At 40.8% G+C, this 22,218-nt stretch overlaps 1 protein-coding gene across 1 annotated transcript; it reads right to left on the bottom strand.

Moving 5' to 3' along the window:
* Positions 1–577: 577 nt before the first annotated feature.
* On the bottom strand, positions 578–21,322 carry LOC149233068 (uncharacterized). Its single transcript, XM_089379682.1, has 3 exons — positions 20,300–21,322; positions 19,945–20,061; positions 578–1,244 (listed from the first exon to the last, which is right to left on the bottom strand). Exons 1-3 carry the CDS (start codon positions 20,938–20,940, stop codon positions 932–934), a joined length of 1,071 nt encoding a protein of 356 aa, XP_089235808.1. The 5' UTR covers positions 20,941–21,322; the 3' UTR covers positions 578–931.
* Between the last annotated feature and the right edge of the window lie 896 nt (positions 21,323–22,218).

The raw sequence follows: 22,218 nt of genomic DNA, 5'->3' as shown, positions 1-22,218 counted from the left end.
ATTAATAATATGATTTATATAATTAATATGATTAATATAATAATCAATATAAATTAATTTTATATTAATTTATATAATTAATATAATAATAATATAAATTTTTGCTTTAATTGTTTTTATTCTTTTCCTTTAATTAGATTAGGATTTTATTATTTAGATTTTTATGAATAAACTTTTTATCATAAAAATATATTAATTATTAAATTATAAATGAATAATTTTTTTTTTTTAAAAAACCTATATTATAATTTATTTATATTAATTAATATATAGCTAAATTAATTTATTTTATTTATATTAATTAATATGTAACTAAATTATATCTAATTAGTTTGACTATGAATATGATTTATGATTCTACTCTATGATGATTACATGTGATCTATGCTTTATGATGGTTACATGTGACTTATGATTTCGATCTATGATGGTTATGTTTTGAGCAAACCTATGATCTATGCAGGTTACGCATGTACCATGAAGCAGGATATGCCTTGGAGTCTCAATTTATAAACCATTTTGCCAAAGAAGCTTATAGCTTGAATGATTAAAGCACTGCTCTTAAATCATCACACATGATAGTAATAAGTTCAGAAGTCCATAGATATTTGCTGCAGGTCTGAGTGATGGTGTCCAATGCCCTTGAAGCAGACACCCTAGCATAGGAAATGGAGTCTCAACCACAAAAAGAATCAAACCATTGGTGAATTTGACAGCTGAGAAACATTTACTAACGGGGCATTCTAAGTTAGACGGAGAGCCCATTCCCTGGAATATTGAGTCTTGGCCATACTGTAGAATAAAACTCTTTCATTCAGTCATGTACAAGTTGTACACCTTTCAAAGCAGAAGTTAGTATGAAAGAAATTTAGCTGATTTGTAAAAATACAGAAGTGTCAATGGTTTAAGTTTGCAGCCTCGGGCTTGGTTTTTATCCAGCTTTATTATATGTGTTACAAAATTTTGAGTGTGTGCTGTAAGGATGTGTGCATTGACCAAGACTTCCATTGCCTATTTGTACCAAAACATTTAAAGAGCAGTCGCAAATAACCTGAACACCAGGGCTGTCAGAGGCGATGAGAATTAACAATCCTTTCTCCATCTCGTAAGGCATACTTGATTTGGAGCCTCCAAGCAAAGTTTTAGCATTTTGTACAGCAGGAGGAGAATATGTTGCAACCAAGACTGATGATGACACCTCGTTTGCTGGTAAAGGCAAGTCATCAAGCAATGAATTGAACACACTGCCAAAGTAAATTACATCATCAGTCTCAAAACAGACCAAGCAGAAGAATGAATTAAGTCTAGGATAGAGAAATAAAATGCTAGTATTTTATTTTTTTTAACAAACAGTATTTATGACCATTTTGCAGAAGTTGGTATCTGAACTGAATTAGAATACAATATCTCGTAATACATACATTTTAAATAGAAAGAACAAAGTCCTTTAAGAACCTGCTCTTAACTTTTATCTGATTTTAAATGACAGTTCGAAATGCCCCTCAACCTAGGCATTAATGTCATAATAAAACACAAGCTATGAACTTCTATTGCGACCTCATTTTCGGCATCTTATTTCGGTTCAGACATTATATTGTCAATCTAACTCTGAAATGTTATCCAGAAAAACATTGAAGCATATCTAGCGAACCAGACTTATCTTGTAACTGATCCCTGGGATGTGAATTTTGAAAATACTAGAAGAAGCTTGGCTCCAAAAATAACAGTTCTACAATTAGGCCCAACAATGTGAAAATAAGAAAATTAGATTAAAGCTAGCCTTCCAATCTTGGTATCTGAACTTAATTAGGATAAATATAATGTATCTGATTAGACATAAATTTAAGGTACAAACCACAAATTTCTCAAAGTACTCAAATTTATTTTTCTTTACTTTAAATGGCAGTGTAAACTGACCCTAAATATAGGCAGGCTATTATCATTTTAGTATGATGTTAAATTATGAAGATCTTCTATTGTGACCAAGTTTTCTGAATTTCCTTCAGCTCAAGCACTGGAATTTGTCAAGCAAGAAATAAAATTACAGCTAGCAAAAAGAGTTCAGGCTTCTGATTGAATTGTAGGGCATGAATTTTGACAATAGTCACAGAAATTCAGACCAGATAATAATAATGTTATAACCAAGATCAAGTGAAAGTGACTTTATAAGTGGTAAAGTCGGTGTTAAATTATAAAGTGAAAAGTGACTTTAGACATAAAGTACAATGTAGGTACTTTATTTAATGGGTGAGTTAAAAAATAGAAAGTGAGAATTAAATGCACATTTATTCTCATCTCTTGATCTAAATGAATCTGAGCCGTTAGATTTTAGAGTTGCCCAAAAGTCATTTAGGGAAACAAAGGGGGAAAAAAAGAGACTGGATTCATTCTTTATGAGCAGATTGGAAAAAGGAGGCTAAGAGCTGGAGAAAAGTTATGAAAGGGAAATTTGTTGCAACAAGCTAAAGAAGTGATTTCTGGGAAAAGCTGGACACAGAAATCGAGACATAGAAGACAGCAGAAGGTACAATACAAACAACATTTAATGCTGTGAGCTGCACGCCGTTCGAGAGAAATTTTTGAATACAAAATTGTGAAAGAAAAAAACTGCACAGTTCATACAGCGGTACAAAAATCTGTACAGCGGAAAAAGGAGGCTAAGAGCTGGAAAAAAGTTATGAAAGAAAAATTTGTTGCAACAAGCTGAAGAAGTGATTTCTGGGAAAAGCTGGACACAGAAATCGAGACATAGAAGACAGCAGAAGGTACAATACAAACAACATTTAATGCTGTGAGCTGCACGCCGTTCGAGAGAAATTTTTGAAAACAAAATTGTGAAAGAAAAAAACTGCACAGTTCGTACAGTGGTACAAAAATCTGTACAGCTCGTACGAAATTTTTACAATAAAGTTTGTACGGTTTATATTCGTACAGTACATATTTTCAGCTTCAAGTGGGCACGGAAATCAAGGTAAAGCGGGCACAGTTTTCAAGGAGTTTTGGGCTAAAGAGATAAGTTGTATTTTGATGTTTTTGTTTTGTCTACAAATGTATTTTTCCTGAACTTGAAAGATAAATAAATTTGAAGAGCTCTCTAACAGGGTTTCCCCGGAGAAGATTGAAGGGATTTTGCTTGGATCTAAGTTGACCAAAAATCAGTGTGTATTTTTTGTGTGTTGCTGATCTGTTTATGTCCATATTTATTTTCAGCATATGTTGACAGTCCCATGTTTTAATCTAAATATTTCATTTCCAAAATTCTATATGTTGAATGCATGTTTATAAGAAAGGGCATTTAACTAAATGGGAGTCATAAGGTGAAATTAAAACCGGGTTGGGATTGCAGAAAACCTTTTTTTAGTCATTAAATTTCAATATGGTATCAGAGTTACAGGCTGGAAATTGCAGTGTGAACAGCAAACTAATATTTTGGGACAGCAAGGTGAACTTTCACACAGACTGAACTTTTGGGACAGCAAGGTGTGTTCGAAATTCATTTCTCTATTTTCTTGAATTTGTAAATTTTGGACAGCAGTCATGGCCATGTTCTTAAGGGTAGAGGACAGAACTGGATGGGATATCCAACTATGTCGTTTGGAAGGACGGAATTCAGACGATGTTTGAGGAGGCAGTAGTTTGGGACATAGTGCGGCAAGTGGTTGTACATCCCACTGCAAAGGCAAAAAGGATTTTGTTGGGCAGTCTGAAGGATCATGTGGTTCCTCGGGTGAGAGAAAACACATGCATATCAGATGTGGGCAGCTCTAACCACTCTCTATCAGAGTACCAATGGGAGCAAGAAGATGGTACTCAAATAACAATTGAAGAACATTAGAATGACAAAGGCTAAAAGTGTAATTCATTATCTTGGCAGGGTCAAACAGGTAAGTGATGATTTGACTGCTATTGGTGGAGTAGTTGCACCCACAAAGTTAGTCAGGATAGTTGTAGCAGGACTTGCTAAGTCTTGGGAGGTCTTTGGAGATTTTGTTACCTCTAGGGAGAATCTTCCCAATTGCAACAGATTCTGGGATGATTGTGTGCAGCATGAGATATGGAAGACTGGCAATGGTGGGGTGAAGATAGCAGATGAGGAAGATGTAGCCTTGACAACCAGGGGGAAGAACAAAGGGAAGGCCAAGAAGGGGGCCTCATCAGATGGGGCTAAGGGAAAGGAGAAGAAGAAGAGGAAAGATACGAATATGTCCAAAGTCAAATGTTGGGCATGTTAGAAGATGGGACACTATGCTGCTACGTGTCCTAAGAGGAAGAACAAGGGGAAGAAGGGTACTACAACTTCATCAAAGGTGGGGTAGTTTGCTTCACAGTTTGAACAGGACTTTGCATTTATTACTTCTACATCTAGTAAGGGTATATCATCTGATGTGTGGTACATAGACAACAAGGCTTCCCGCCAAATGACAGGTGCGCAGGAATTCTTTTCAGAGCTTGCAGAGAGGGCAATTGATAGTGAGATTGTACTAGGAAATGACCGCACTGTGAGAGTTGTTGGTGTGGGCACTGTGACCTTTGAGAGGGAGTCCTTGCCTCCTTTGAAGGTCATGGATGTTTTGTATGTTTTGGGGATGAAGAAGAACTTGATTTCAGTGTCTGCTGTGGAGGAGAAGGGGTTTGACGTTACTTTCTCAGGAGGCCAGGTATTGATGCATCCCAGGGGAGCTTCCATCACTTCGGCCAAAGTGATTGGAGTCCGCTCTGGGAAACTATACAGGTTCAGTTTTCAGTCAACAGGAGCATTGGTGAGTAGCACATCTAGTAGCACTCACACTGGTACCACCAGCAATAGAGATTTGTGCAAGTTATGGCACCAGAGGATGGCGCATATGCATCATGGAGCTTTGAGAGTACAGAGGGAGATCACTACTGGAGTTCCTGATTTCAGTGTCGAGCATTATGAGGTCTGCAGAGGGTGTGCTTTGCTCAAGTACACCAAGTTACCATTCCCAGCCAGCGACAGCAGATCTACAGGTATACTAAACTTGATTCATAATGATGTTAGTGGTCGTATGTCTCATGTGTCTTTGGGTGGTGATGAGTATTATGTTATATTCATTGATGACTACTCTAGGAGGACTTGGATATATTTCCTGAAGACCAAGTTGAGGTCTTCAGTTGCTCTAAAGAGTTCAAAGCTCTTGTGGAAAAGCAAACAGGTAGGAAGATTCGGATCTTGAGGTCAGACAATGCTGGTGAGTACACTGGTGGTGGGTTTTCTGACTTTTGTGCACAGGAGGGCATTAGGAGAGATTTCACGGTTCCTTACAACCCCCAGCAGAATGGGGTGTCTGAAAGGAAGAACAGAGCTATTGTTGGGGGATTCATGATTAGGGGTTGCCTTTGTTTTTGTGGGTTGAGGCTTGCAATACTGTTGTTTATCTTCAAAACAAGAGTCCTCATAGAGTATTGGGGAATATGACTCTGGTGGAGCCTTTCACTAGAGAGAAGCCTCATGTGGGACATCTTCGTATCTTTGGATGTCTCACATATTCTTATATCCCCAAGGAGCAGAGGACGAAGCTAGAACCCATGGCAGAGAAGGGTATCTTTATGGGTTACAACGAGACTTCGAAGGCCTATCAGATTTTCATTCCTTCTAAACGACGAGTGGTGATTAGGAGGGATGTGAAGTTCGAAGAGCAGAGCGCCTATCGGAGATCATGGGCATATGATGAGAGAGAGTCACAGACTTCTCCTCAGCAGGGAGGTCAAGTATAGGGAGCAGGACCTCAGGGTTTTGAATCGACTTGTATAGGAGGTACTTCAGTGCCAGTGACATCTAGGGCACCAATGGCGAGTTCATCGAGCACTTCTTTAGGGAGTCCACTAGTTCAGAGTTCACATGGCACCTCAACTAACACAGGCACAAGTGCCAGTACAGGTTCTTCGAGGACAAGTGTTGGTACAGGCACACCAGGGTCAGTTGGCAGACCTTCGAATTCACCAGACTAGGGGCAGAGAATGAGGTTCCCTATGGGGAAGCTTCTTTAGGGAAGAGGAGTCCCAAGTGGCTTCAAGACACCTTGAAGGAAGCGGAGTTCGTTGGTCCTCCGAAGAGGGTGAATAGGGAGAGTGTGCCAACTGAGCGGTTTTGTAGTTATGTAACCAAGGCTAACAGCATTGTTGACTCTAAGCCTACTAGCTATGAGGAGGCTGCCATCTAGGAGGTATGGAGAGAGGCTATGGTGGGAGTATGCCTCTATCATTAAGAAAAATGTCTGGGAAGTGGTTCCTAAGCCTGAGGGCAAGTCACTTGTGACTTCCGGGTGGCTCTACAAGATCAAGCATGATGTGGATGGCAGCATTGAGAAATTTAAGGCGAGGTCTGTGGCTAGAGGGTTCTCAAAGATAGAGGGAGTTGACTATGATGAGACCTTCGCTCCCGTAGCTCGATACACTTCTATCTGGTCCCTTATTTCTATTGCTGCAGAAATGGGTTGGCAGATCCATCAAATGGATGTGAAGACCCCATTTCTAAACGGTTATAGAGGAAGAGGTGTATGTTGAGCAGCCACAGGGATTTGAGGTGCTTGGGCGGGAGACCAATGTATCCCAGTTGAGGCAAGCACTCTATGAACTTAAGCAAGCTTCGAGAGCTTGGTATTCGAGGATTGATACTTAGTTGCAGCAGATGGGTTTCACAGAGAGTGATGCAAATCTGAACCTATACTACATTGTTGTAGGGGATGATCCGCTCATTCTTGTGATGTATGTTGATGACTTGTTCATTACTGGGGTAGAGGGACTGATTAGTGGTTGCAAGGAGGATCTTGCTACGGAGTTCGAGATGAAGGACATTGGGCTAATGCATTACTTTTTGGTGCCTGAGGTGTGGCAAGAGGAGGGGCATATCTTTCTGAGGCAGGGGCAGTATGCTGTGGAGGTCTTAAGCAGATTTCACATGGTAGACTATAGACCCATGTCTACACCTGTGATCACCAACTACAAGAAGCTTCATGCTTCAGATTCTAGTTTGGTGGATCCCATATTGTATAGGCAGCGTATTGGGTGCTTGATGTATATGGTCAACACTAGGCCAGATATATGCTTTGCAGTGAACACACTTAGCCAATTCATGGTTGAGCCTAGGAGGGTGCACTGGGTAGCTGCAAAGCACATTCTTCACTACGTGCAGGGGACTGTCGATTATGGTTTGGACTATGGGCGGGGAGATGGAGTGAGGTTGGCAGGTTACACAGATGCAGATTGGGCAGGTTGTGCTTCTGATAGGAAAAGCACTTCAAGGTGTTGTTGTTGATTTGGGGTAGCATCGGATGTGCACTAGCCATGAAAATTGGTGGAAAGGCTAAAGCACATGAGATCTCCAAGACCCAGAAATGGTTTGGGCGGATTCTAACAAGTTTGGGAGATATTAAAATCATTAATATTTTTAATGGAGTTCCTAAAAGTCTAAACTTAGGAAAAGTAAAATATTAATGGGTATTAATATAAAACTGGGTTAGAAGGTTCCAAAAGTCATGGATCAAGCCAAATCTAATCTTAGTCATTGATCAGAGATTTAATCTCGGCCGTTGAAAGACCAACAGGAAAAGTATAAGAAGAGGCTTGAGGGTCAGTTGGAGAACATACTGAAGGGGACCAGTCAGTTCGATTTCTAAAGCGAGGTTAGCTGAGAAATTCGAACTAGTGGTCTGTAGAGCAGCAGGAGGCAGCAAGTAAGAAACAGAGAGTTGAGAACAACAACAGGGGAACAGCGCAGAGGTTGGAGAGGTAAACGGAGGGGCTGCAAACTCCACAATCACTGGAGGACCTGTGTGGGTGACAAAAAGAGGCCCAGTGCTGACACAGAGAGGCAGGGGCTAACGCAAAGAGTCTGGGAGCTATGCGGAGGTCAAGCAGGCTGACGCTAAGACTGTGGAGAGTGCTGAAGAATTTCCTCTCTGTTGGGTAAGCCAGTTTGGCACCTAGTTGTACTAAAAAATCGCTGAATAATAAAATCCTCCCTTGCTGCACCGGTTTTCCCACATTGGGTTATTCTGGGGACTGATTGCCCAAAATATTTGTGTCGATGTGTTAATTCTTGTGCATGTGTTTGTTTCTGTATTATGGTGCGATATCTGCAGCGGAATTTATTTTAATGTTTACTGAAGGATTTTCATAAACAACTTATCAAGAAATAAGTAGGTAAAATAAATCAGTCGCTACAGTGATAAAATTTCCACATGGTATCAGAGCAAGTAATCAAAGACAGGAAGGGAAAATCAATTATGGGTCAAGACCATGATGCAGAAGCATCTACGTCAGGAGACTCGCACAGATTTTCAGAAAATTGCACAAGATAAAGTGGTTTCGATTTCTTTATGTTGGCTTCCAAGTTGGAAGAAGAAGTGGCTTATGTGACTAGCTCTGCATCATCAGAGGTATGGTATATAGACAGTGGGGCCTCTTGGCATATGATGGGAATCCGGGAATATTTGTCAAATTATCAGGAGGAGAAGATGAACTTTCAGATCACCATGGGGAACAAAGCAAAATGTACTCCAGTAGGGAGAGGTATCATAGTTTTTCAAACAAAAACGGGAGAGTGGTTTCGTGCTACCAATGTGCTGCATGTACCAGGATTGGGGATGAACTTACTTTCTGTGTCGCAACTTCAAGGCAAAGGCTATGATGTTTTCTTCATCAAGGAGAAAGTATATGTCAAACACCCAAGCTGGAAAAAGAAAGTACAGATCGGGATCAAAAGTAACAGGTTGTACAGACTACAACTAGAATCATCAATGGCACTAATAGGCATTCATGGAGACAAGGATTTGAACGAACCATGGCACAGAAGAATGGGACATTTGCACCATGGGGCTCTGAGAATTCTTAGGAGCATTGTAACAGGAGTTTCGGATCTTAGTATGGAACGAGATGATGTATGCAGAGGATGTGCTCTAGGAAAGTATACCAAGGCAGCATTTCCTAGAAGTAAAAACAAGGCCAAGAGTGTACTAAGATTGATACACTCGGATATCTGTGGACCCATATCCACTAAAGCTCTTAGTGGTGCTGAGTACTTCCTTACCTTCATTGATGACCACTCAAGGAAAACTTGGATTTATTTTATGAAAACCAAGGACAAGGTTTTTTGTCGATTCAAAGAGTGGAGAATCTGAGTGGAAAGAATATAAAAGTTTGGCGCTCAGATAATGGTGGAGAGTATGTCGATAAGGACTTCACTGATTTTTGCGTGAAGGAGGGCATCTGAAGAGAGTGGACAGCTCCGTACAATCCGAAGCAAAATGGAGTAGCAGAAAGAAAGAACAAGACTATTGTAGAAGCAGCTAGTGCCATGATGTATGATCAAGATATGCCAAAATTCCTGTGGGCAAAAGCAAGCAAAACAGTAGTCTATGTTCAAAATAGAACTCCCATCGAGCATTGGGCAAGATTACTCAAGAGAAAGTCTTCACGGGGAAGACGCCTGAAGTCAATGATTTCAAGATATTTGGGAGCCTAGCATATTGCCGCATACCCGAGGAAAAGAGGAAGAAGCTGGATCAAACTACAGAGAAAGGATATCTAGTGGGATATAGCGAAAATGCTAAGGCATACAAAATCTATCTTCCAGGGAGTAGGAAGGTAGTAGTTAGACGAAATGTGAAGTTCATGGAAGACAGGGCTTTCAAAAAATCTCGAGAAATGCCTTCCGAGGAGCAGCCAAAAGAGGAACTGTTGGTCAAACCTCTTCAACCAGCAAAAGAAAAAAAATCTTCCTCGGGTCAGAAAGAATCACAGGATGAGGAGGAGCTAACAAAAGCACTTGATGGCAAAGGAAGAACGAGCAGGGAACTTTGTCAGATTCTGCGAGATACAGAGGACTTCATCAGTGCGCCAAGGAACAATAAGAGGGAGTGAAAACAACCAGATAAATATCAGGCATTAGTAGCTCAGGATGGGGAGCCTGCCAATTTTCTGGAGGCAGCTCAACATCAGGTTTGGCTGGATGCAATGGTAGAGGAGTACAACTCCATAATGGTGAACGATGTCTGGGAGGTAGTGCTAAGGCCTCAAGACTGATCAGTGGTAGGTTCGAAATGGATCTACAAGATTAAAGACGTTGCAGACGGCAGTGTTGAAAAATACAAAACCAAGTTTGTGGCTAAGGGGTATGCTCAGAAGGAAGGAATTGACTACGTAGAGACCTTCGCCCCGGTAGCCAGGTATACATCTATTAGAACCATGATATCTCTTGCAGCACAGATGGGGTGGGAGATTCATTAGATGGATGTCAAAACGGCATTTCTGAATGGTGTGATAGAAGAAGTATACATTGAACAACCAGAGGGCTTTGAGACACATGAGAAGAAGTCTCATGTATGCAGATTGAAGAAAGCCTTGTATGGGCTAAAACAGGGACCTAGAGCGTGGTATGGGCGAATCGATGGCTACTTGCAGAAAATGGGATTTGTCAAGAGCGACACAGATCCAAATCTCTACTATCTGGTTGTAGAAAATGAGCCTCTAATCTTAGTATTATATGTGGATGATCTCTTCTTGACAGGATCATCCAGACTCATAGGGAACTACAAGAAGAATCTAGCCACGAAGTTCGACATGAAAGATTTGGGACGAATGCATTATTTCCTGGGGTTGGAAGTTTGGCAACAAAAGGGGGAGATCTTCTTTGGGCAAGGGAGATATGCTACAAAAATCCTAAAGAGATTCAGGATGGAGGACTATAAACCCATGGGCTACTCCAATGATAACCAATTGGAAGAAGATTGATGCATCAGAAGACAATGATGTTGATCCCACCTTATACAGGCAGCTCATAGGGTCCCTGATGTATCTGGTCAATACCACGCCAGACATTTGCTACGCTGTCAACACCCCAGTCAGTTCATGGTGGAGCCGAAGAGGGCGCACTGGGCAGCAGCTAAACATGTTCTCAAGTATTTATAGGGAACAGTTGGGTAAGGATATCAAATTGAACGGGTTTACTAATGCAGATTGGGCAGGAGGTTCAGTGGATTGGAAAAGTACCACTAGGTACTGTTTCAACATTGGATCAAGAATGACCTCCTGGTGCAGTAGGAAACAGAAATTCGTGGCTCTGAGCTTAGCTGAGGCAAAATATATGGCCACAAGCACAATGTCGTGCAAGGCCATATGGCTTAGAAAACTGCTTGTGAAACTATTCAGAAGAAAGATGGAGGCGACCAGGATCATGTTTGATAATCAGAGTTGCATCAAGCTTTCTGAGAATCCAGTATTTCATGATCTGTCAAAGCATATTGATATCCAGTGTCACTTTGTCAAAGACTGTGTCCAACAAGGAGCTGTATAGTCGAGCTATACTCCTACAAGAAAACAAGTGGCAGACATCCTTACCAAGGCCCTTGGAACAACCATGTTTGATTATTTAAGGGAGAAGATGGAGATGATAAAGAATCCATTTTAGTAGTAGAAATGGGTATGATGTTGCAGTGCAGTAGTAGTCAACAGTAGCACGATGCAACATGAGAAGGAGGAGTTTGCAGTGCAGATGTAGTGTTGGGAAGGACTAGCAGCAACACAGATGCAGAGGGAGTTGCGGTGCAGATGCAGTGTTGGGAAGATGGACCAGTAGCAACACGAATGCAGAGGGAGCTGCAGTACAGATGTAGCAGTAGCAATGATAGAGCCATGGGCAACAGTATAGGATGCAGTAGTGCAGAAGATGTTAGGCAAGGAGGCTTAGCATCAGCACAAGTACCGATGCAGTATGATTAGAGTAATGTTCACTGTGGAGTATTACTAGAGCACAATCCTCGCTAAGAGGGAGTGTTGATTTGGCGTAGCATCGGATGTGCTCTAGTCATGAAAATTGGTGGAGAGGCTAAAGCACATGAAATCTCCAAGACCCAAAAATGGTTTGGGCAGATTCTAACAAGTTTGGGAGATATTAAAGTAATTAATATTTTTAATGGAGTTCCTAAAAGTCTAAACTTAGGAAAAATAAAATATTAATGGGTATTAATGTAAATATGGGTTAGAAGGTTCCAAAAGTCATGGATGAAGCCAAATCTAATCTTGGCCTATTTTATCAGGAGTTGAGCCCGATGGTTATTCACTGTGATAATCAGAGTTGCATTAAACTCACAGAGAATCTAGTGTTTCATGACAAGTCAAAGCACATTGACATCAGATATCATTTCATCAGGGACTATGTTCATAAGAGGGCAGTGAAGTTGGAGTATATATCAATAGATGAGCAGGTGGTCGATGTTCTCACAAAGTCCTTGCCAAGAGGCAAACATGTCCATTTCAGGGACAATATGGGTGTGGTGAGAAACACTTTCCTGGTAAGAGGGAGTGTTGATTTTTAAAGTACCTTGGACAAGTGGTTTCCCATGGGTTAGTCTCTACCTAGGGAAAAGTGTCCAAAATAATTCTTTTCCCTAGTGTGACTTTAAAGTGAAAGTGACTTTAGACATAAAGTACAAAGTGGGTACTTTATTTAATGGGTGTTTAAAACATGGAAAGTGATAATTAAATGCACATTTATTCTCATCCCTTGATCTAAATGAATCTGAGCCATTAGATCTTAGGGTTGCCCTGAAGTCATTTAGGGAAATAAAAGGGGGAAAGAAAAGAGACTCTACATTTATTCTTCATGAGCAGATTGGAGAAAGGAGGCTAAGAGTTGGAGAAAAGTTCTGAAGTAGAAATTTGTTGCAGCAAGCTGAAGGAGTGATCTCTGGGCAAAGTTGGGCACGGAAATCGAGGCATAGAAGACAATATAAGGTATAGTACGAACAACATTTAATGTTGTAAGTTGCACGTCGTTCGAGAGAAGTTTTTGAAAAACAAGTACAATCCGTACAATATGTATTCGTACAGTACATATTTTCAACTTCAAGTGCACACAAAAATTGAGGCAAAGTGGGCATGAAAATCGAGGCAAAGTGGGCACAGTTTTCAAGGAGTTTTGGGCTGAAGAGATAAGTTGTATTTTGTTGTTTTTGTTTTGTCTGCAAATGCATTTTTCCTTAACTTGAAAGATATATAAATTTGAAGAGCTCCCAAACAAGTTTTCCCCAGAGAAGATTGAAGGGGTTTTGCCTCGGTCTAAGTTGACCAAAAATCTGCGTGTATTTTATGTCCATATTTATTTTCAGCATGTGTTGACAGTCCCATGTGTTTTAATCTGAAAAATTCATTTCCAGAATTCTATATGTTGAATGTATGTTTATGGGAAAGGGCATTTAACTAAATGGGAGTGATAAGGTGAAATTAAAATCAGGTTGGAATTGTAGGAAACATTTTTTAGTCATCAAATTTCAACACCTTTCGCTCTCGTCGGCAAAAAAGTTGCGCGACAGACAGGCAAGGAAAGGGAAGGGAAAAAGATAAAATGTCCTCCTCCCCTCCCATTATTCACCATATGCACAGTGAAAGAGCAAGAGAGGAGGGCTTTTCGAATTAGAGGCTTGGAGCTTGAGTTGAGGAGGGAGATTAAGAGACCATGAGGAGCTTGCAAGGGAGATTGGAGCTTGGGATTGAAGACCAAAGAGGTAGGATCTACACTCTAATCTAACATTTGTGTTTTTTATATGTTCATTACTAAATGAAAATGTTCTCTTCTCTTTCCCATTCCCATTCCTCCATTTTATTACAGGCTCAAAACTTCGAACATCATGGCTATATGGTTTGGAATTCTCTTGTTGTCGGTTCCCTTTTTAGTTATTATGGTGTTGAAGAGTAGGAGGGTTGATCATGATGAAGAGGAAGAAGAAGTGGGTTTTAGTGGATTTGACGAAAACCCTAGATAGGAGTAGTACCTTGTTGAGGAGGAAGTGGAGAGTGGAGATGAGGGCACAAAAGCCAAACCAGACCAAACCCCATTGTGGAAATATGTTTCTAGGCCTAGAGGAGGGAAAGGGGTTGGAACCACTAAATTTACATGCCTCCATTACAAAAACACTTACACAGGTCCATACACTCGTTCGAAAAGGCACCTCTATGGGCAAAGGCCATGGGATGGAGATAAACAAATAGGAATCATAGCTTGTTTAAGTGTGTAAGCAACACAGAGCCAAATACATAAGGGAAGAGGAGGAAGCCTAATACAGATCTAAAAGATCAAAGGGTGTCTTTGAACATAGCCCACAATCACATGCACAAAGAACTCCATCAGCATCCTCCCATGGCAGTGGATATGGAGGCACAAGAACAAACATCTCTTTAAGGCGTAGAACCATATCAGATTTCCTAGACAAAGGGTGTAGGAATATGATGTGGATTCAAAAAATATCGGTTTCTCTATGCATGTGGGATACCATTCAATGTTCTTCGCTCACCTTATTGGCATGAAATGGTTTCTGCCATTAATGATGCCCCCAAAGGATACAAGAGCCCTGGGTATGACAAGGCTAGAACTGTGGGACTTGATCATGAAAAAGCAAAAACAACACATTCTTTGAGTAAAATAACAAATTCTTGGAATGAGCATGGGTTGTCCATTGTATCTGATAGATGGACAACTGTAAAAGGCAAGCCATTGATAAGTGTTCTTGTTGTGTCTATTAATGGTGCAATCTTCCTTTCAGCATATGATTACTCAGAAAAGTTCAAGACCGCCATCAACATTGCAGAACCATTACTTGAAACAATTGAACATATTGGGCCATACAATGTCATCCAAGTCATCACTGATAATGCTTCTAATTGTAAGGCAGTAAGAGCAATTATTGAAGATAGATACCCCAACATATTTTGGTTTGGGTGTTTGGTTCACACAATAAACCTTTTGGTGCATGATATTATTAAGAACAAAAACCATCAATACAAATGGATTGGTGATTTGTACAAGGGGCAAAAAAATGATAAAATTTATTACAAATCATAGCTATAACCATGTGCTTTTCCCCAACCACTCAAGATTGGAGTTGTTGAAGATTGTGAAGACTAGGTTTGCTAGTTATTACCTCACCTTCAGGCGCCTTTTGAAGGTAAGAGAGTCATTGGCTAGCATGGTATCAAGTCAACAATGGCAGGTATTAAAGGACAGTGATCCAACCACAGTTAACAAGCAAGGTTTTGAACAGGTGGAGACCACTCTTGATGGGTTGTTTTGGGCACGCGTGAGCGAAGTTTTGCAATTCACCAAGCCCGTTTGTAGCATGATTCGTTTTGCAGATACAAATAAACTAGTGATTGGGGAGGTGTATGAGCAAATGGATAGCATGTTGGGGCAAATAAAAGATATTGTTCAGGAAAATGATCCAACTTGTATACAATGATTCACAATTGTGTGTGTGCATGGTGTAATAAACTTAATCTTCCACCACATGCCTTGGCGTATATCCTTATGCCAAAATACTACTCTCCATCTTGGTTGGGCCAACCTGCACTTGGGGGTGGGGTTAGGATCAAACCCCATACAGATCGAGAGGTATCTAAAGCATAATATATGGAAGCATTACACAAGTTGGTCCCTGACAAAGAGGAGTGTGCTAATTTGTGTCTTGAATCAGGCAGAGTTATCTAAAGCATATATGGAAGCATTAGACAAGTTAATCCTTGACAAGGAGGAGTGTGCTAATCTACATCTTGAATTAGACAGATACTTCAGTTGCACTGGTTCATTTGGTTCTTTGCATGCAATGGAAGATAGAGACAGATTTGATGCTCTCACATGGTAGGAAGCATATGGCGGCCAGGGACTTTTGCCAAAATTGGCAAAAAACATGCTCTCACGGGTTGAAAATACTTCTTTTGCAAAGGGGTGTTGGAGCACCTACAACTTCATACAAATGTAAGAAGACACAAACTCAATGAAAATCGGGCAGAAAGCTTGGTTTATGTGCACTACAACTTGAGGTTGTTGAGTCATTATGTGATGAGGCTTATGAGGATACATCATATAAAACTTGGGACAACAACCCAGAGGACGATAATTTGGTGGGTTGCACTAAATATCTAGAAGAATTGGAAGCAAAACTTTTGAAAGATGATGATGAAGCAACAACATCCATGCCACCCCCATCATCCAGTAGTAGTGCTTGAGTTCCAACAATTGTTTCTTTGTTGTCGTCGTCTCCATCTACATCCTCACGTGGAGGGCATGTGCCTTCTTGTTCTGATTGTGCGACTATGTGGGAGGAGACTCCTAGAAGACCACCACGACCTGCTCAGAAATTAGCCATTTCTCGTGGCAAGAGCCCTAAGCATTAGTAATAGATACTATATTTACTTGTCTTTTCTAGAAGTTTTTATAACAATTGACTCTTTCATATTTATTATGATATTTTTTGTAAACAATATATGACAATTTAAGTTTGAAGTTGGCCATTATAACTCATTGGTAATGAATTATAAATATGATGCTTCATTAAAGTTGAAAGTTGTTTCCCAGATGCGGGTGTACAGAAGGGCGTTAAATATGACGGGACAGGGGTGGGGCGACACCTGCCTACCTAGGACATGGTGGATAATTGGCTTCTGATCGACAAATCTCTGCATTTAAGAAGCGCAGGGTTCAATGGCATTGTCTTAAGTGGTTCCGGATCTCATATCCTGTCCTCCGCTCTGGTTCATGCCTCCGCATGCTCCAGCGTGCTTTAGACTTCGGCTCTCTTCAATGCAACAATAATGGCAGGTGCTTCTCAATGCGTGAAAGAGGAAGATAAATTGAAGCTAGGCCATGGGCTATCTGTGGAGCCGCTTCCGTCGAACCACTCACATTTTTATCTGGCCTCTGGCCTCAGTTCTGGATTCTGTCTGTATGGTGTTGGCTCCATCATCCTTGCTGCCTCTTGTTGCTTGAATGGGGAGGCTAATTTGGAGCTTCGCTCTGGTCTTTTAACAGAGCCGCCTCTGTTGAACCTCTGGCATTTCACTCGGGCCTCTGGCCTTTGTTTTGGCTTATGTCTGAATTGCTCTGGCCCTATCATTGTTGCTGCTCGGCCTCGCTTTGCTCCCGCTGCTGTTGTCTCCCCTATGCCTCGTCTACGCCATAAAATGCGGGGCTGTCCTCTGTGCGCGCCTTCCAGCCCATCTTCCGATTCGCCCTCCCTCTCCAACGATTTCTTTGTCGGCCACTACCCTCACACCCGCAGTGGGAGAGGGCGTTTTCATGATTCCAGCCACTGTTTGGGCTCCCCTGCTCCCCGTCCTCCTGCCACCATGCCTTCTCCCACGACTAGCTCCGCGCTTTTCTCCTTCAACTGTTCTCTGAACCACCCAAGGATAACCGCTCACATTACGGTGGTCTTCCATGAGGAAGCCCAGTTGGGGGAGCCAAGCTCTCATCCGGCGGGCCTCGGCTCTGACAATGCTCAGACTTCGAACCTCCAGATGGGGATTGGCAGCGCGTCTATGCAGGCTCCGGATGCTCAAGCTCGCAGCGCTCATGATGTTGAGATGGCACCGGTTGATCCTGGTCCTTCCGAATCCGAAGCTGCTCTTGCCAGGGATCTGCTTGCAACAGGTTGGTGCCGTATAGTTGAAGAGCCTCCAGATGATTAGTTTGCTCACTGTTGTCTTGTTATCTTGCCTTGCGGCCCATACAATTGGGCAAGTTTATGTTCAAACTGCTATGTTGAATTTTTGTTTATTTTTGGAACTCTGTAAACTCTGCAACATCAAGAAGATCATAATTTGCTCCCCTGCGTGGGTTTTGGTAATCTGTTCAAGACTGATTTCCCTGTCATTGGGCAGTCTCCATATATGTTTATCTTGACAATTCTGCCTTTCACCAGGGCAGTGGTTTTGACTACGGTCACGATGTAATTCTACTCCCTTTGTTAATAGATTAATCTTATTTAGAAAAAAAAAGTTGAAAGTTGTTTCATTTCATTTCATTTTATAACCTTTCATTTCATGTTAGAATTTTTATATAATTTTGGTGATCAATGATGATAAATGTTATGTACTAAATTTTGAAAGCTTGAACCTTTAAGATTGATGAATCATGAGACTCGATATGTTGTATGTTACTAACTAATGGATGTGGTTGATGAAGATTATAACTTCTAGATGATTGATGTTATATGGTTCAATTTATGTCGTTATGCTTTTTCTATCTAATTCATCATTGTACATGCTTTTTGTTGACATATATGCATCAAAATATATAAAAATATATATTATATAAAAATTCGCCCCTGATTCGCTCCCGAACCGCGAGCTTTTGAAAATGTTGCTTGTTGCTTACGCTCCCGAGTAACCTTGGCCTAGATCCATCTTAAATCCATATCAACCAAACGCCAAGTGGGATCAAATTTTTTGAGATGCAAACCTCTTTTAAAGTGAAAAGAGATTTGATCTCTTTCAGCACTTGATAGATTCGGAGTTAAGATGGATCTAGGCTAGTTTAATTTCCCCCTTTAGATAGACTATATTCCACGTGGATACCATGGGTTCACATAACTCTGGAGCTCAAAAACCACCAGTAACTTGACAAATTCAAGTTTACCTTAACTATCCAATGAAATTTAATAACAATAATAATAATAAATTAGAATTTTTATTTTTATTATTTTAGTTTGAAGTTATTTTTAATTTAACATAAGGTTATTTTTATTTTTATTTTATTTGACAAAATCAAAATGTTTACAGGACATTACATTACATCTCTACCATGCTGGGCTAGAAAGCACCTCTTGGCACAATCAGACCCCGGGAATAGAATTTTGTAAATGCTGATGAAAACTCAGCTCAGGTAATAATCAGTACAAGCAAACCCCAGGATACATAAAAAAGAGAGTTAAATAGAAGCTGGCCTCGGAAAAAATGATGACACTTTTGAACCTCAAAAGCAAAATTGAACCCAGGACATGTATTACGAAATTGCAAGGGGAAACTCGGCTCAAGTAAAAATGTTTTCCTGAATCCTTGGAATATGGAAATGTGAAAATGAAATTAAAGCTGGCCCCTGAGAAGCAGATTTGAACCCTGAGACATGAATTTTAGAAAATGCTAGTGGAACGTCGACTCAGGTAATAACGCTTTAGTGAAGACCTGGGATATGAAAATAATATGAATAAAAACTATCCTGAATATAACAAATTGTAATTTAGTAGAGATTGTTTCTTTTATAGAGATATGTACAAACCTGAGAAGCAAAATTGAAGCCTAGAATATGTAAATAAGGGAACCAAATTAAAGCTGACCTTAGAAAAATGTTGACCTTGTCAAAGCCGATATGAATTTTTACAAAGCTAATGCTAACGGAAATTCAGCTCAGGTAATAACAATGCTCTAATCAAACCACGGGATACGTAAATAATAGAATTGAATTGAAGTTGGACTCAAGGAAAAAAGGCATTTTCGAACCTCAGAAGCAAAATTGAACCCCAGGGCCTAAATTTTGAAAATGCTACTGGGAAATCGGCTCCAGTATTAATGCTTACACGAAGCCCTGGGATATGGAAAATAAGAATGGCATCAAAGCATTCCTAAAACAAAATAATAATTCGAACCTGAGACGCAAAACTGAACCATAGGGCATGAATTTTGAAAATGTGGTAGAAACTCGGTTCGGAATAATGGTTCTTAACCCAAGCTCTCGGGTAAGAGTTCTTAACCAAAACCTTGGATACCGAAATGGAAAAATAAACAAAAGCTAGCCTCGGATAAAAAGATGACATTTTTAAACTTCAGAAACAAAATTAAACCATCGGACAAAATGTTTAAAACAGTAGCAGAAGCTCGTCTCGGATATAATCAAGCTCTGGCATACGGAAATAAGACAATTAAATTAAAATTTGGCTGAGGAATTATAAAAAACCTAAAAAAAATACGAGGTTTTCGAACCTGAGAAGCTAAATTCTGTTTAAGTACCGTCGACAAACTGAGAAAAGTTGGTTTTTGTAAAAATGTTGGCAGCAAATTAACTTAACAGAAATCTAACCCTGAAAACAAGAACAGCGTTTAATTGTAACGTGCAATTAAACGAGTCTAAAGTAATGCGAAAAGCATGTGTGGCATTACTCGCTGCGTAGTCGAAGATGTCTGGCGATGGCGCTGAGAGCAGCCCGGGATGCCTTTCCCAGGCACCGGAATGCGTCTGCCATGCACGGTGGCGAAGTATCCCCTTCATCTGTTGGCCTGCAAAAATTATAATTTTCGTCAAAACAAAAATCATGACTTACCCCGACCCCCATTCATCATGATCATGATCATCATACATAGATGCCTATTAAAAGATGTAGAATGCACATATGTGAATGGAATGAAGGGTTATAATGCAAATGACTAATAAATAGAATGCCATGATGTATGATGAATGGACGATGAAGGGAGTCATGGGGATATGAGGCCAGGCTGCGAGTATTAGTAATACTACCTTCCAGCACGATACAAATGAGCCCCGCCACGCGCGGCAGGGGCGTTGGGAGGAGGACCGTAGCCTGTCTGGGTTTTGGAGGCCCAATTGGCCGCCTGCGCCCTGGTCCGGAAGTAGAGCTTGGCGGATTCGAGCGCGCACCTGAGCAACGCAGAATCTTCAACCCCGAGCTCTATAACCACCGCGTTGTGCCTCGTCAGGGAATTCGATAGCGCCTCCACGGCCTTTGTGTAGATGGGCGTCGGCGCCCCGTCGTCTGGAAGGATGTCCGAGAGCTTTATTCTGGACAGCGTAGCGGACGACGACGATGAAGGCAGAAACTGTGGTGGTGCTGGCACCGCCGCTGCTGCTGCGGCGGCCGCGGCCGCTTCAGAGGAAGAATGATTGTGCTGCTGCTGAGGATGTGCCGCTGCGAGTGGCTCAGGATTTAGCATGTGCGTTGGCCGGGAAGAAGCGGAGGTATGGGGAACGAGTCCCAGAGAGAGCGAAGAGGCCGAGAGGCCCTGGTGATGGGGATGATGATGATGGGGATGAGTTGGAGGCGGCGGTAGCTGCTGCTGCTGGTGGTGGTGAGACTGCAGAGGGGGCGAAGGGGATGGGTTTGGCCCCTGTGGAGCCATGGAAGACATCTGCTGCATCATGAAAAATCATCTCATCTCATCTAAGCTCCTACTCAAACCCCATGACCATTCATGATCATTCATGCCCCTTCTCACCCCCATTCCATAATAAATAAATAAAAAGCCCCCAAAACCCAAATAAAAACTGATCTTGATTTTTTGGGTTTCTTGAAGAGCAGGTTTTTTGCGTTTGCATCAAAAAACCCAGGCCAACATTTTCTCTGATCGCCGAAACAAAATCCCCGGAAACATAGAAAAATGATTCCTACGGCCGCTAGGGTTTTTAAATAAAAGTAAGCGCTCCAATGAACCAATCAATCAAATCGGTCTAGGGTTTCGATTCGATCCCTCCATGCTGCTGCTTAACCGGTGTTTTGCTTTGCAGTGCTCGCCGTCTCTCCCTCTTGCTTTTTCTCTCTCTCTTCTGACCCCTTGTTGTATGGGCATCATCATTCATCCATGTATGCCTATGCCAGATGCCCATTCATGCTGCGATGCCGTCATCCCCGCCATGACCGCATGTGCAATCTCCCTGCCACGTGACAAATGCATCGTCATCACCTTGCGGGTACATGCGGTATGGGCATGTGCTTTGGGGTGGATGGACATCCATGACAAGCTGCCTCATGGTGGGGCCGGAGCGTTTGTGGTCCCCAACGCGGATCCTCGAGGCGCCCGTGAGATTAACATATGGAATTAAAAAGCGGCGGACTTTAATTCGACTCTATCTGCGATTTGAACGGCACGCAACGTCCGCGACCAATGTTTGGATCGTTTGCCGTATATATTGAACTGATGGCGATAGCAATTTAATGCAAAACGAATTCAATTTAAAATATATTAGAGTATATCCGAACTTTAGCGTTAAATTTACTAAAATCCAAAAATTCCCAAATTTAATTATTATAAAAAATAAAAATAAAAATAAATAAATAAAGTATACATATATATATATTTTGTGTTAGTGTTATTTCTGCTTTATAATTATAAATGTGGTTACGTATACGTAATAGGAATATTTGCTTGGAATTTTGTAGACTTTCAAATACAAATACAGGGATTGCCATCATTTTTTATCAATATAATAATAATTTATAAAAATCCGAGAATGTAAAAATATTTTAAATTTTTAATATTGATAATAAATTGAAATGAGAATATAAAAATAATAATAATCTAAAGTTTTAAATTTTAAATTTTTAGAATTGATTTGGATGGATATTAAACATTGAAAATTTCAATTTACTACAAAAAAATGTCAAAGTTTATGTCTAACCAAATCTTGATATTTGTGCTATT

Source organism: Pinus tabuliformis, chromosome J, assembly GCF_031772625.1.
Source record: "Pinus tabuliformis cultivar Carrire ecotype Pingquan chromosome J, CPIR1, whole genome shotgun sequence".
Classification (NCBI taxonomy): Eukaryota; Viridiplantae; Streptophyta; class Pinopsida; order Pinales; family Pinaceae; genus Pinus; species Pinus tabuliformis.
The sequence above is the reverse complement of the archived record's forward strand: the minus strand, read 5'-3'. Positions and strand labels throughout refer to the sequence as shown.

Bases quoted from the DNA above. Each gene is read 5' to 3' on its own strand.
- LOC149233068 (XM_089379682.1), bottom strand. From the start codon at position 20,940: ATGATGCAGCAGATGTCTTCCATGGCTCCACAGGGGCCAAACCCATCC. The intron at 20,062-20,299 runs GTAGTATTACTA...TAATTTTTGCAG, and splicing joins CATTTGTATCGTGCTGGAAG to GCCAACAGATGAAGGGGATA. The intron at 1,245-19,944 runs GTAATGCCACAC...TTACTTTGGCAG, and splicing joins CATCTTCGACTACGCAGCGA to TGTGTTCAATTCATTGCTTG.